This window comes from Anabrus simplex, chromosome 9 (genome assembly GCF_040414725.1).
Source record: "Anabrus simplex isolate iqAnaSimp1 chromosome 9, ASM4041472v1, whole genome shotgun sequence".
Taxonomy (NCBI): domain Eukaryota; kingdom Metazoa; phylum Arthropoda; class Insecta; order Orthoptera; family Tettigoniidae; genus Anabrus; species Anabrus simplex.
This window is the reverse complement of record NC_090273.1, coordinates 87,474,757-87,491,676: the sequence shown is the minus strand read 5'-3', so window position 1 is coordinate 87,491,676 and position 16,920 is coordinate 87,474,757. Positions and strand designations below refer to the sequence as shown.

The 16,920-nt window shown below is 38.1% G+C and overlaps 1 protein-coding gene across 10 annotated transcripts in view; it reads left to right on the top strand.

The window, feature by feature from the left end:
* Positions 1-16,920, top strand: part of MRP (Multidrug-Resistance like Protein 1) — a 482,909-nt gene that overhangs the window by 297,324 nt on the left and 168,665 nt on the right. For 2 of the 10 annotated variants that reach the window (XM_067153605.2, XM_067153601.2), the window contains exon 21: positions 8,699-8,919. The exons of 7 other annotated variants lie outside the window; for them this stretch is intronic. In XM_067153605.2, the coding sequence (XP_067009706.2) occupies positions 8,699-8,919 (221 nt within the window). Of the gene's footprint in view, positions 1-3,287; positions 3,509-8,698; positions 8,920-16,920 lie in introns of all 10 variants that reach the window. One more of the 10 variants, XM_067153602.2, reaches the window with a different exon arrangement.

The following is a 16,920-nucleotide window of genomic DNA, read 5'->3' as shown; positions in this document are numbered from 1 at the left end:
ACAGAACAATAGAATCGAGGATACAGACAATCCGCACATTTTACACCAAGACCTCTGCACGATGTGAAGGTGGGTGTGTGGTGCGCTATCAGTGCCCGACGAATTATCTGTCCGATATTTTTTCAGGACACGTTTACTTCAGACCGTTATATTCACAACATTCTGGAACCATTTTTTGCTGAACTGACTGAAGAAGAGAAAAGGTACGGCTATTTCCAGCAGGATAGTGCAACGGCCTATACGGCGCGTAGCTCTATGTGACGGATACGGGAAGTGGTCGATGATGATCAGGTCATCAGTAAACGCTTATGGCCTCCCTTGTTCGCCTGATTTAAGCACATGTGAATTTTATCTATGGGGAAATCTGAAAGGAAAAGTTTACAGGAATAATCCTCGAACTGCAGAAGAATTAAAAATTGAAATTAGGAACATTGTGCGTTCTATCAGTGTCCATGAACTACAAAGTGTGTTTTGAAATCTCATTACAAAATGTGAAGCTTGCATTGCAGCTGGAGAAGATCACTTTCAGCATCGTCTGTAAATACTGGTGAGTTCAGTTTAATTTCCTAGTTGATTTGTTTATTACTGGCGAGTTCAGTTTAATTTCCTAGCTGATTTATTTATTTATTTATTTATTTATTTATTCATTCATTTACTTATTTGTCCAGAGCATCTACGTAGCCGGTGAGTTCAGTTTTGTTTAGTTTCTATAGGCGTAATCATTCCGCTTCTTTGAGCCGACTATGCCGTCTTGTCATTGCGGGCACTGCGCTCGCTGTCCCTGCTTCCCAGCGCGCCTAATCCTCGGCACTCCTCTGAACTTTTAAATTAATCACCCTGTACATATAACTAGAACATGGTACAATCTGGATATAAAATATTTATTCATATTATTATTTGATCGCTCAGGTAGAACACAATAATGTGTACTGATTTAGATTCCAGGAATTCTTGATATTCCAAAATTTTGAATGCTTGTATCTAAAGTTGGTAGATTGCTATCAAAAGTTGTTTGTTTTGTTATAAATGAATTATTAAATATTTAATAATTTTGTTAGTTTCTATTCAAATAAAGGTTGAATTATTCTGTATATGACTCAATATCTGCATAAGCTCCACATGTTCCTTTTATTTACATATACAAAACTAAGGATAAAGTCAGTAATGAATTAATAATATTGATAAATTCGTGCAATTTTCCTCCCCAATATAATAGCTCCATTCCTCCTCCTCTTCTCTTCTTCTTCTGCTTTTTTTTTTATTTAAATAAGAAATATTACCATTCCAAGTTGCTACTTTTCATCTTAATGTCTCTTCCTTTTAAAAGTTTATTACTATCTTTTAAACGACTGAATGCAAACTAAAATCTAAATATTTTTTTTCATTTAGGTTTACATGAGTGAATTCCTTTAGTGCAGTATTTCTTTTAAATTTAAAAATAAGCTATTTACAAAATATTGATAGATTTGTAAAGGTAATCTAAAAGGTTTTCTTTCTCCCAGTAATTTCCATATACTTGCACTGTATCTTCGTATCTTTGTACATAATACCCTGTTTTCATTTCTCTCATGTTTTATTTTTTCAAGTTCTTTTATTTGCATGTTGGGCTTGGTCTTTATGCTTTGCTAACTCTTACTCATAAGTGAAATTGGACTTGGGTCTGGTTTTATTAACATACTAAGTGGGATAGTTTTTCTAATTTATCATATTCTGAACTTAAGGTTGAGGTCTGCTTTCATTAATAAATAATATTAGTGTGACCTGGATGTTTTGTGTGTTCTATTTAAAAAAAGAAAAATGGATAATCCTAATGTTTCTTGTTAATAAAGTTCAGAGAAACATTATTTTTTTGGGAAGTTATAAATAAGGGATGTTGGACCTTCTTGTGGTTTGCAATTTTGGTCACTGAGTATTTCTCTTCACGCAATCTTTTATCTTACTTTCAAAAAACTAAATATTTCATAACTTATTTCTCAATGTGAAAGGCTAAAAATATCTTCTCTAATCTTGTCCTTACTCATGCCTTAGTGCATGCATTCATTTTTGTGAAAAAAATACTTTATCCGACCAGTTCTTCACTGTTCAATAAGGTTCAGTGAATATCAGATAAAATGAACTTTAAGCAAAAGATACTTGGAAGTATGAATGCATGAAAGTTGCATATTTATCACTTAAAAGAGGGAGCCTCAGATATGTGGTCACCGACTTTCTTCAACTTTGGGAGGTTGATCTGCATAAAAAATAAAGAATACAGAAAGCAGGGCTGGGGGGGTGGAATGACAATCTACAACCCAGGATGGTAGTATATATGTTTGTTATGATACATCTATATTTAATCTGAGCATTTCCTTACAGTAAGTCTGCATGGACCAAGACAAAAACAGACCGGGGGGGGAGTAAAAATGAGGTGTTGGTCTGCCTTGAACCCGAGATGGTTACGAGGCTATTGCATTTAAAGTGCCATTTTCTCAAAGGAGAAAGTTTTTATTACAATTTTGTATGTTAGGTTGCTTTGTTTGATTCCAGTCAGCCTGGTATATATCACAACTCTCACCACATACATTGGTGGACTCCAGGCTTCATGGCTAAATGGTTAGCGTGCTGGCCTTTGGTCACAGGGGTCCCGGGTTCGATTCCCGGCGGGGTCGGGAATTTTAATCTTAATTGGTTAATTTCTCTGGCACGGGGACTGGGTTTGCATGTCTTCATCATCATTTCATCCTCATCACGACGCGCAGGACGCCTACGGACGTCAAATCAAAAGACCTGCACCTGGCGAGCCGAACATGTCCTCGGACACTCCCGGCACTAAAAGCCATACGTTATTTCATTTCAATGACACAAACCTTCACATACTTATCTGATTACCTTTTATCTAGATCAACCTTCTAAAGTTTGAACAAAAGCGGTGACCCCATAGTCGTGCCTTCCTCTTGTTAGATATAGTGGCATAGCTGCCTCTTGCAGTGGCTCGTTAAATGGGATAGTTAATCTCTACAGGCTTGAAATGTTCTCTCTTTTGTATATTCTGTTTCAATAATAGTCTTCTTGTTAAGTTATAGAAAAGGGAACTGTAACTTTGCAGCACAGATTTTGCTAATTGTTTGTGTTCAATTCTTTTAAAGTTCTCTAAAGTCTTGCTTAATTCTAAATTTCTTTTACTCATTTTTAAAAATGCCTTCTATCTCATATTTTGATTATTCAAGACTTCAACAATATGTTAGGGTTCTCAAAGGAGAAAGTTTTTATTACAATTTTGTATGTTAGGTTGCTTTGTTTGATTCCAGTCAGCCTGGTATACATCACAACTCTCACCACATACATTGGTGGACTCCAGGCTGCTCGCATCATCCACTTAACATTGCTTACAAACATTTTACGAACACCACTTTCATTCTTTGATGTCACTCCAATGGGTCGGATACTTAATAGATTTTCCAAAGATGTTGATGACGTGGATACAGTTTTGCCTATGACTATATATGGATGGCTTGTCATGCTTATGTCGGTATGTATCTCAGCTTGTTGGGATGTCGACAACAAAAGCAAACTGGACCACAGAGACATATCATTGTTGGAAATACTCTTACTTTGAGCTACTTATGATTGAATATCTTATATGAATGAAATTATTAAAATATCAGGAACAAAGACATACATGTGAACCAGGTGATAGTATGATGTTGTTGTTGTTGTTGTTGTTGTTGTTGTTGTTGTTGTTTTACCCTTGTTTTCCATAGTTCAGAGAAGGAAAGAAGCGCAGGTGAGATGATGCTTCCTTATAACAAGTGAGCATTTCAATTTAAAACAACCAGTCTTCATGACATCCAGGTGACAAACGTTCTGCAACTGGCATCTGTCCTGGGTTACTAAGATAGAAAAAAGGTTTAAGTCCAAAAAAGCAGGGAAGAAAAATTTAGAATTTGAAAACACCAGGAAACAAAGTGAACAAGGGTACACACTCGTGCATCCCTATATTTTACATTGTACGTAGTTTTATTTTATGACCGTGGACTGCCTAGAAAACCTACATACTACGTCCTAACAGAAAGAAGAGAAACCCTACATCAAAATGTGAAGAAACTCAGATTGACCTAACTGTTACAGAAGCCAAACCAATCTTCTTCCAACTCAGCTTCAGCTTGTCTTTCCATTCTTTTGTAAATAATAGATATTAAAGTTTTGCAGGTTTGAGATATTAAACTAATTCTTGTAAGTTGGGTTAATTCATATCTAGGGTTTCATTCTTTCAAGTGTGATAGTTTGTGATTGATACATGTGTTAGGTTGTTGTTCTCTAAACACTTGTGTATAAATTGAGTTGATTGTGGAAAATTGGTCACATAGCTGTTAGTTTGCATCCAGGAGTGATTTATTTGAAGTCCATCACCGGCAGCTCTGAAGATGGTGGTTTTCTGTGTCTTTCCATTTTCACACCAGAAAAATATCAGTGCTGTACCATATTTGAAGTCATAGCCATTACTGGTGCAGGTCTTTGCTCTTCAGACCACTTTGTGCCTGTTCTTCTCACTCTTTTTTGGAAGCCCTTTATCCCTTGTAGCCAGGTGGTCTTTAACTTTCTTCTATCTTGAACTAATGTCTCAGAGACACTGGTCAGATCCTTCTCCACTGCAGTTGCCCATGGAGTGAATAAGGGAAAGAAGGGTACACACTTCTGTGTCCTTATACTTTACATAGTACATAGTTTTATGTTATGACCATGGACTGCCTAGGAAACCTACATACTAAGTCCTAACAGAAAGAAGAGAAACCTTACATTAAAATTTGAAGAAACTCAGATCAACCTAACTGTTACAGAAGCCAAACCAATCTTCTTCCAACTCAGCTTCAACCTGTCTTTCCATTCTGCTGTAAATAATACATATTAAAGTTTTGCATCTGTGAGATACTAAACTAATGTTTGTAAGAGGGATTACAAGTCTTAAGAAGATCATGACTTCTGCGTTATACTCTGGTGTTAGGCCGCCGAGAAAGATGACCAAAAGACATGAGATGATGCTTTCTTATAACAAGTGAGCATTTCAGTTTAAAACAATTTTATTTTTATTTTTACAATTTGATATATGTTGCAGCGACACAGATAGGTCTTATGGCTACGATGGAATAGGAAAGGCCTAGGAGTGAGAAGGAGGCGACCTTGGTATTAAGGTACAGCCCAGCATTTGTGTGGTGTAAAAACAGGAAACCATCTTCAGGGCTGCCGACAGTGGTTTTAAACCCACTATCTCCCGGATACTAGCTCGTAGCTGCGCACCCCTAACCTCACGGCCATCTTGCCTGGTTATTTCAAATTTAGAGTACAGCTTTGTTTTGTAAGTAATTCAAATGTCGAGTTCTCTTTTCCTTTGGATGCCATAGAGTAGTCTAGTTTTAGTCTTCATATCCTGAATACTCTAGAAAAATGTCTGCAACGTATTGTTCATGTCGCATTGAATGATAGTGAGGAGTAAGCAGATATGATTGTCATCTCTCAAGAACACAAAGACTGGACTGGAATAAGAACCATTGAACAAGTCTACCGTATTGCTGAAGATAGAACAAACTGTCCATATTGATCGCCAGTGTCCGGGAGACTGGGCATGGCATAGAGAAGAAGAAAAAAAGCTTTAAAAAATCTTAATCTTCATAGTGAATAGGTATGGAAATGTAGAGTACAATCTATGTAAATTATTGTTAACAATTCTAAGATATTTGATTTAGCCTTTTTCCAATTGAACTTATTTGTGGAAATAAAGTAAAGAAAATAAAGAACAAAAACTTAGGAAAAAGGAAGAATTCAACCTAATATCTTCATGACAAATAGTTGAGTTGTAACCAGTGCCTTGATGTGTTTTGATTTCTGCGCTAACTTTCTACCAACTCTTTTTAGAATTATCCCTCTTGTGAGTAAGAGGTTTGTTCTTCTCGAAAATGAAATCTTGACTTGATGACTAGCAGATTAGTTTGAAAATATTTTACCCTTGGTCTTCTTAATTTGAATCACAATGGTCATGTACCTAGGAATTCTGTATAACCAATGTACTCATATCTTTGGTGTTCAGTGAGGACATTCACAGTGCGGTTTAAGATATGAAATTGTGATGTGTTGGCTGGTCTTCTCTCATCTTCTGAGTGTGATAATTGCTTCTATTCTCTTTAGGGTTCTGCTTTTGAAATAGTCACTATAACCGTTAACCTTGAAGTCAACTTCCATCATATTGTAACGTGTTGGCAGGGTAAATAACAGAAACTGGCAGCATTCTACTACTGCTACCACACACACACACACACACCTGCTGCGATAATATACGTTACACAATTACACAGTTCGCTCTCTCTCTGTTCCTGTTCATTCTCACGACTCTGGTCACTAACACTACAATCGCACAGTCACACTTGTTGGCATTGTCTCAGTCCACAGTTTACAGCTCGTGCATGGCAATCTTGCAGTTCAGGAAGATGTTTGTTGTACACACTCTGTTAGAACTTAGTTCTCAGCCCCATGCTAACATTCCAGTGTTCCTTCTACACTGCATCAGAACATGTGATATTCTCCCATAACAGTCTGCCCGAAGAGATGCAACTCACAGTGGCAGGCAACAGAACAAGTCTTCAGCTCCAACAGGTGAACACTTCGACAAACTGGCACACAAAGCTCAGGCTGTAACTCACACTGACTGGTCTAGAGAACATTTTATGTGTACATGGGGGCTCACCCTTTTTCTCTGGACCTTCCATATTTATGAACAGAATTGTGGTAAATAAATAATACTGTCCCAACTATCCTAATGCTCACTGGCTGAGCTCGCACTGACCTCGCTAACTCACAGAGTCCATTCACTGAACTGACTAACTGGTAAGTCACTCCTGTCTTGTATACCTGAGCCATTTATTCTAGAACAGTCCTTAGGCTGGATGTTCCCAGAAACCTCATGACGTGGAAGATTCCAGGTTAATCGTCACATAATTTCCCTAGTCCTTACACCGTGCCGCCATGGGTATAAGAGAGAGGGAGCTGGCCTAGCACCTAAGCCTTAACATGAGTGGTGTGGCTCGAACAGATGGATGGGCCCAATGGTGACTTTGCACGCTGGCCTCATCCGATGCCGGCGGTTGACACTGCAGACGTAGAGGCTGCTCACGCTCCAATATCTTTATATCTTAAGGCAAGATTCTTGAGACTGTAATGATGATGATCTAGTGTTGTACATAATGGTTGTACAGGACTGTTTTGTTAAAGATATTCTGGCTCAAAAGCTGTAGACTTATTGCTTCATAGAAAACATATGAATAAGTATACTAGAATATACCACGTTGTTGTCGATGACCCAATAACACAAACTTGACATATAATTCAGAATATTTTATCTTTAACTGTTCTTAATAATCTATTTTTGTGGGGGGTTTTTGCTTCAAAGGAAGCTTCAAATAACTGAAAAATGTTTAGTTGTTGCAATTTCATTGCGACTATTCTTCACATTACTACTGTTGAATAATTTAAGTTACATTTACACAAATGCAGTTTCTTCATCTTTGAAAGAAAGACATTCAAGTAATATGAAAAAATCATAAAAATAAAATTATTTAACTTACTGGCATATATCATAGCACCCAGCCATTTGATATTGTACAGGACACAGTATATACAAGCACTCTCAGCCTTGTAAGCTTGATCATAATTGAGCACGTAAAAGCTGTTTTGCCAAAATTTTGCATGACATCTTACAAAAAGGAGGATTGCACTTTTGCGCAAGAAAAACTGCATTTGATTATCTTAAATTATTCACGCCTGTCGCCGTCCAACCCACTGCCAGTAGCGGTAATCATGTCACATAGAAGGCAATTGTTAGCAAGTGGTAATATTTCTGAAATTCTGGATAGAAGCAGGAGTGATAAGTCTCATACCGTATATGAGATTGTGAAGAACTGAATAGTGGTAGTGACAGTGGTGGATCTGAGAAAAGCCATAGTGAGTCAGCTTAAATTCTACAAGTGATGTTATGGGGTCTGGTTACTGTTAAAGGAAATGAGGGTGGAGAGAAGAGGTGGCAAATTACAAAAAAATTCATTTTTTCCATTAGTGGTGTAGCCCCAATATTATTCAGCCAACTCCGCAGCCCGTTAAAGCCACTTGTGTAGACAAGATGAATGCTATAAATGTCTTGAGACTTTGCAGATTCCTGACCGGTATAGAATTTTCTACATCATAGAAGCCTTCTGAAATGCTCGAAAGAATTCCAAATAAATTTATGATTTTCTGTAATTTTATAAATTAATGTTTGCATCAGAATCTACGAATTGCTGTGACTCACATAAATTCTAATTTTGGCCATGCAAGAGGCTAGAAAAATGGTGTGCCAATGGTTTAAAATGCTCGTGGAAGTGTATTGCGTTCAGAGAAACATTATTGACTTAATATCAAAGCATCATTTAAATTTTAAATTCTGAACAGAGGTGGTTTTGTTTCTTAATCCACTATGAATCCTTGAAATGCATTCATAACTATGTTAACTGTTATGAACATCCCCCTACTCCCAAACTTTCGTTAGCTCTCAGAATTCCAATAATGTACCACTACCTATTAATTGGATTGTGAAAATTGTCAATTCTGTGAACTTGACCATCAAGGAATATATATTTTTAAAAAGTTGGTATTTAATGTGTGTATCTTAAGAGAAGTTGCTTTGTTTTGCTTCCAGTCATCACTGTCTTTTTATCATCTCTAACCTTATACATTGGTGGACTCAGTGCTGCTCGCATCATCCACGGACTCTTGGTCAGCAATGTTTTACGCTTACCTCTCTCATTCTTTGATGTCACCCCTGTTGGTCGGATACTTAATAGGTTTTCAAAAGATGTTGATGTCTTGGATAACACTTTGCCTATGAATTTAAGAGGATGGCTTGGCACTCTTACGTCGGTATGTATAATATCGATTAACATTGAAAACAGTGCAAGCACTACGGATTACTACATTCGTAAAATAACACCTTTGTACAACTTACATGATTCACTGAACTTATTTTATTCGCTAAAGTTCTGTAACATTATTTCTTTCTTTGTTACAAGTTGTGATTTTCTTATTCACTTTAATAATAGTCTGTCCAACAAACAGTTAGTAGGTAAGCTGAACGAAATGTGGTACTGTAATTATTGTAAAAAGACCTTTCAGTTTTGTAATGTGAACGTCTGCACATCCTTCATGAACCTCAGCCTGTGAGTATGGGAAAGGACATTCACAAAATGTTCCAAATTGTGTACATTACTCCTTTTCTCCAGTAACTATGGTGCCGATTCCTTGTCTTAAATCATCAGCATTATTCGTCTTGTTCTCCTTCCATTCCTGTCTGTTCTTCTACCACTCCTCTCTGAATACTCTCGGCACATCAGCAACCCTTCTTTCCATTTCTTCCTTTACTTCTATATCCATCTTCTTCTTTGCCTCCCTGTTGGTCACCTTCTATTCACTGTCCAGTCAAATAATGCTTTTGAAATGCTTGTTTCTTCCATCTTGCTGACATACTGCCATACAATTTCAGCCTGTTTCTCTTTACTCTATCCTGTAGTTACTCCATTCTTAGCCTTATCTCCCATATGTCCCATGCAATCCTTTCTTGTTTTCTGTAGCATCCTTCAAAGAAAATTAATTTCAGTTTGCTGTATTTTTCTTTTCTCACTGGAGGTTGTAATCCAGATTTCTGCTCCATTAGTCAGAACTGGGACAAAATAGGTCTTGTACAACAGCTCTTTTCTTGCACGCATCTTTTTAAAATAAGGCAGTCGTGTTTCAGAATGGAAGTATATTATTTGATATTTGGGAATTAATAACTATGCTCTACAGCTGTTTAATATTAATAATAGTAATAATAATAAGGAAATAATAACAATAATGGAGGTTGAACCTGTAATCCATCAATATGCATGTGGGGTTTTCTGCACGTTGAGGTTGTAGGTTTTCATTATCTATTTTTTGAAGGTCAATTCTTGTGCCTCTTTCAAGATTTTAATCCAGTTGTCTGAATGTTGAATGTTGGGTACATTGTCTGAGATATTCTATGATTAATATTCAAGGTAAGAATTGTGCATGGCATGCATGCAGTGGAGGAACATATACAGTGAAACTTGTTCGTAACAGAACTTGTAGTTTTAAAAAGTTGACCTCGACAGAAAATTCCTGTATTCCCATGAAATTTATGCTAAAATGTTATAGATTTACCGATGTTTGCAGAACTTGTTTAATGCAGGAGTGGAAACAGTACCCTACTACAATAATTCTCAACGGGTACATTGTGGCACACTACTGTACCCCGAGATTCCCAAGCTGTACCATGAAACTTCACAGTCATTGTGATATTGCTGGTAACAGTAATTGAAGTAATTCCACTCAATATTTATTCTGAAAAAGAAACAAAAGGAGAGTACTAAAGAGCTTTATTTTATAGGAGATTTGTTGGTTTATGTCTTTCATTAGAAGGCTTGATTTTTATGAGAAACTTGAGCTTTTTGAAGTTTTTCAGTTTGTCCAAAACAATACAGGATTAATGACATTAGAAAATGCCTGAGAAAGAAAACATTTCATAACAGATTATATCTGAAAAAGATTAACTTGAGCTTGTTGTTTCTTACCTAAAAGATCCATTCTCTCGCATTTCTTGTCCTTCTTGTTTCCCCTCTTATGATTTCACATCTAATCTGTTCCTTCTCACTTTTGTTATTCTTAGGTTCTGTCACTGACTCAATCTTCAACTTTGCTCCTTCTCATCAGGAACATCCATATCAACTTTTGGTTTTAAAATATAAGAAAATGAGTGCATATAACTGTCTAATTAACAACCTCAAAACACCTCGGAACATGGACGAAATGGCATTACGATTGAAGCCTACAAACAACTGAATGTTGAAAGCAGTCGAACTCCAATGAGTCATATTATAATAACATTCCCTGAGGAGATGGTTTCCCTATGATTGTTATACGATGTTGCGTATTAGAAGTTTTATCTTTCTATTAGCTCTCATTCTCGCACTGAATTTAAGGACAGTTCAGATGTCACGTTATCTCTCGTCAAGTTCATATACTGGGTGGTCCACCAGCCCATGCAATCCACTTTTATGCATCCCGTCACATTTACTACCATTCTGAAAGAAATAGGTCCCTCTCCATAAACTGGGGTAATATAATGAGATATGTGTTTACGGGCTAGAAGTCAGCAGGAATCATGAGTGCCACTATTAATTCATAATGGGTACCTTGAATGAACCCGTAAAAAGAGTACAGATATGCAGAACACATACTTTTAAACAGGAGGTGGACGCACAGACCGGGAGCATGGTACTGCATAGGCTGGGAAGTGTGTGCCGTAGGTCAAGTGTCGCAGTAGCTCACATGGCAAGTGGGCAAGGAGATATGTCATAGTGGACAGTGCTCGAGGTAAGAGGTTTGAATCGCACATAAGAATTTTTTTTAACAACCAGTTGCCTGGGATGTGGTAAGGTTGCATACTTGATAGCTTCCAAGGACTGATTTGTTTATTTGACCCTGTAAAAGACCATATGTATCGTTGCATTGGGTATGGTGCTGGGTTGGAAAAGGATGAGGAGATGATGTTCTGTGGCCAGTTAGCTACGTCGTACATGTTCCAAGCTTCGTAGGCCACAGGTAGCCCAAAGTATGCCCCATTGGAACGATAACATGCGATGGCAAGTAAATATGTAGCTGCGCGCACTCCCCTCCTTCGAAGCAATTCACAATACAAAGTTTATTCACTGCCTCAGGATGTATTCCAGCGATGAGTATGTGGATATGTTACTTAATCTATGGAGAAGCTAGACAGAATGCATACCAGGCACAACGCCTGGACCAAGAACGATATCCGGATAGACAACAACCCACGTTCATGACATTTCGGAGTGTGAAAAGACGCCTGTGGGATACTGCATCACTGGGAAGGACATGGCCTATTTGAGATCATCCTGTGATGTCTGCTGACAAAGAAGAGGCATAACCTTCATACTAGCATATGGGCCATTGCACAGGAGACGAACATCAGCCGAGCATCTGTTATGCGGATATTGCATATCCACCGGTTTCACCCGTACCATCTGCACTTCCACCAGGAGCTCGATGGTCATGATTTCGATGCCCGGGTGGCACTCTGTCAATGGATCCTACAGCATGTGGACACTGATCCTGCTTTTCCACCAACTCTTATTTACAGACAAAGCACGATTCCACAACAATGGAACCATTAATCGCCCTAATATGCATTACTGGAGTGTGGATAATCCCCATTTGGTGCGACAGACAGCTTTTCAGGTACAGTGGGGTGTGAATGTATGGTGTAGAATCATGGGTGATCACCTTATTGGTCCCCATTTCTTTGAGGGTCATCTGACCAGTCAGTGCTATCTGTAGTTTCTCCAAGATAAACTACCTCCGTTTCTGGAACATGTGCCACTCCTTGACTGCTGCAGGATGTGGTTTCAGCATGACAGAGCTCCATTGCACGTGGCAGTGGTCGTCCGGAATCATCTCCATGCGACGTATCCTGATAAATGGATAGGAAGGGGAGGACCTGTCCCTTGGCCTGCCAGATCGCCCAATCTTACAGCCCTGGATTTTTTTCTGTGGGGCCTGTAAAACAACTGGTGTATACACAGGAGCTGGCCAGTCCTTGTCACCTTAGACAGCTTATCACCGAGGCATGCTGATCCATTTCACTAGAGATGTTGCAACGGGCCAAGACAACATCGCGCGCAGCTCTGTATCGACCATGGAGGTCGTCAGTTCGAGCAGGTGCTGCGTTGAACGACGTGGATAACTGAAGTCCTGTCACATGTTTCCTAGCCTCTATCAACCCACTTCCATACCAATGGCCCTTCTCAGGGCCAGATAAACAAATCCATCTGTGAAGAATATTGGTATTAAGTATACAACCTTGCCACATCCCAGGCAACTGGCTTTAAAAAAGGTACTTGCATGGGACTTGAACCTTCTAACCCTTGAGCACTGTCAACTATCACACTTCCTATTGCATGCTAGCCATGTGAGCTACTGTGACACTTGACCTACGACGCCCACTTCCCAGCCTATACAGTACCGGGCTCCTGGTCTGTGCGTCCACCTCCTGTTTTAAAGTACGTGTTCTGCGTATCTGTTCACTTGAGGTACCCATAATGAATTAATAGTGGTGCTCACGATTCTTGCTGTCTTCTAGCCCATAAACATACATCTCGTTATATTACCCTAGTTTAGGGAGAGGGACTGATGTCTTTCTGAATTGTAGTAAATGTGAAGGGATTCATAAAACTGGACCGCAAGGGGCTGGTGGACCACCTGGTATATGAATTGACTCAAGTGACAAAAAATCACACACACACACACACACACACACACACACACACACACACACACACACACACACACACACACACACACACACACACACACACAAAAAAAAAAAGAAACATACTTTAATATCACTATTAATATCACCAAACTAACTTAAAACCTCAAAACTTCCCTCTTATCACTGAATCAATTTTCTTCCCATCGTGGGCCATCGAAAACCACAAGATTTAGTGGGAAACCACTGTTGTTGGCAACTCTGAAGGCAACCTGTGCTTGTGTAAGACTGTCTCTCCCTTATTGTTACAAACTCGTACTTCAGTGTACCACAGGAACTTGCTTGATAGAATAGTTTGCTGTGAAGTGCCTTGCTGAGTACAGTGGAAAATTGTAATAATATTATACTATAACATTAACAGGGCACCAATCTCTTTATAGCATGGAATACTTGCCTAGGGCCTTTCCAACTTGGAAACCTTGGGAAGGAGGGTCAGGGAATTACGACTGCCTTCTTACTTGGTTATCTGACAGATCATCCAGTCTGAAGATTCTAACTTCCTTGCAAAATATAAAAAAACAAATGAAAACAAACCTGTAGCACATAGGACTTCAGCCCATTAAGGGCTTGGCCTGCCAAGACAACTGCTACCCAGCCGGATGGCCTGTAGAACTTGGAGTGCAATGTGGTGAGCATGAAAAAATCCTCAGTCTTATTGCTTGACTTTCTTGACTTGATTCGCTACCTCATAGATCAAACAGTTGTTCTCATGAAGTTAGAAATCAAGCCTGGGACTCCTGGGTAAGAGACAATCATGCTACCTTTACACAAAGGGGTGGCAGGGAAATGTGATTGAACATTAAAATTTCAGCATGTGGTAACAATTAATTCTCTTCTACAGATCTCAGAATTCTGTTACAATATATAGATGTACTTGTTGCTGTGCAGCGTTGTTAGCACAAATTATTTCTACTTTCTTTGAGGGTGTAAGGTGCACACGCATGACTTCATGTTTTTAAAAATAAAAATATGTATCACTTTAGGTATTGAAAATCTTAAGAAATTTTGAACTCTCCCCCAAATTAATCAGATTGATAGAATTCACCTTAAGTAGCACAAAATCTAAGTCTAATTCAGAGGGGAATTTTCTGAGCCTTCCTCATAAAACAAGATAAGGAGATTCGCTATCACCACCACTGTTCAACCGTGCCTTGGAATGGAAGTGAGAGAATGGTGAAAGGATAACTCAGAGAACATCAAAATTGGAAGATGCAAAGACAACATAAGTTTAAACTACCTGGGATTTGCTGATTACCTTGTTACCCTGTGCAACAACATTCAGGAACCGTGTTAAATCACTACAGAAAATAGCACAAAAACTTGACTTCCAAATATCCTTCAAGAAGACAGATATCACGTTTACTGACCCACAACATATACATAAAATCATAATAGAACAGGAAGTCAAAATCATTGACAAATTTAAGTATTTAAGAGAAATAATAACACATAACCTCAACAAAAAGCAGACATCGCATAATATAATAAATAAACTGACTGGAGCACAATATACCGCCAAGAACACATACAATAAAAAGGGCTTTTCAAGAGCCACAAAATTAAAACACAATAAAATAGTTACACAACAATAGCATATGCAAGTGAAACCATTTTCAGAACAACTAATACTGCAGAAATAGACAGAATACTCAAGGTTGTAAGAAGAAGAATCAAACTGTGCATAAACAAAAACTACCAAGAAAATGGACTCGTGGAGACTAACTTCTAATGAAACAGTCTACAAGGAAATGGAACCACTAATGAGCACAATCAGGAAGAAATGAATCACATTCTTTGGACATCTATTCAGGATACCAGAAAACAGGATTATCAGAAGAATTATTGAAAAATTATGGAACAGCAAAAGCAACGTTATATGGAGTACAGAAATCAAGGAAGATATGAGGAAACTACAAATTACAGTAGAAGATTAAAAAAAAAAAGACAAAATTCAGAAACTCGTGGACGAACTAACCAGACTACAAACCAAGATTAGCAAACGGACAGTGGGACAGGTGATTTCAGACGAACAAATGAGATTAAGATCCAAAGAATGAAGAGATACTGAGCTGACAAGAAGCTGAAAAACCCATTTTATGAAGTTGACTAAAGTGGTCCAGAAGGCCATAACTATAAAAATAATACATAAATATATTTCTTTTTTAGAGTTGTGATAACTTTGTCAGTGAAAATATTTTCCTTCAGTCATATTCATCAGTTAAATGCCTCCTCTGTGTTTTGTCTTGGTAAAGAAACAATACATCAAATGTTTTAAAACAGTCTTGCTCACATTGGGCTTTTTATTCTGCAGGCACACGTCATACAAGTGGGTAGGTGGGCGATCATTGTGTGTGCTTGAACCACAGTGGTGTTGTGGTATGTTGCAAGCCGCGAAGGTCAGTGCCAGGTCTGCCAGTCAGTCTCGATTACTGTGGTGATACCAGAGTTCGAAATGGAGGCACAAACTAATCAAGGGTTATAAATTTCATTTTTGGTTCCGTATTGAACTGAATTACATCTATTTGATTTCACAAACATGGTTTTATTCCACCAATTCAATACTTTACATTACTTGCAATGCAAATATTTACACCACAAAGTGTTACCAGGGACTAGTTTTGACCCTGCTCGGGGTCATCATCAGCCTTAATTGAGTACACATTAATTGTAGAGTCCTTGAACAATATCTTCTTATAAAGTAATAAAACTAGTGTTAAGAGCTATATGTACAGTACGATGACATACGTTATGATATATGGATAGATACATGAAATGGATATTGAAATTTTTGTGATACAGTAAAAGTATACAATGTCATTAAAATGTCTGAGTTCTGTGTACTTATATTGTCAGTAAATTCTGTGAATATTATTTCAAATGCACTTTGTATCAATTTTACGACGATGCTTGAGAATATTACATGAACATTAAAATAATGATAAATGTTATGTAAATATTTGCATTGCAAGTAATGTAAAGTATTGAATAGGTGGCACAAACCAAGGAAACAAAACGAGGGCCTTACCGAATCTGACTGCTGAGAGCTAGTGGGGCAAAAAAGAGTATGTTCTTGTGCAAGCAGGAGATAGTGTAAATTGTCTTCTGTTATATTGAAATGGTATAATCTAGTATGCCACTATAAAATTCAGTGAACAGGGAAAGTTACATAACACTGCAACATTAGGCAAAATCAAGCATTACACTTGTTGAATTTACGTTTTACTGAATCATCATCTTCTTTTTCCTGGCCTTTTTCCAGTTGCTTTGGGTTTGCACTTGTATGGAATTGGCCCATATTTACATTTGGATGCCTTTCTTGATGCCAACCCTGTGTGGAGGGATGTATTCACTGTTGCGTGTTTCTGTGGTGGTTTGAAAGTATGAGGAATTGTATGGAAATTAAGGTGTGTATTAAAATGAACACAAATACCCGATCCCCGAGTTAGAGGAATTAACTACACGTGATCAAAATCTCCTACCTGGCCAGGAATCGAACCTGAGGCCCTCTGAACCAAAGG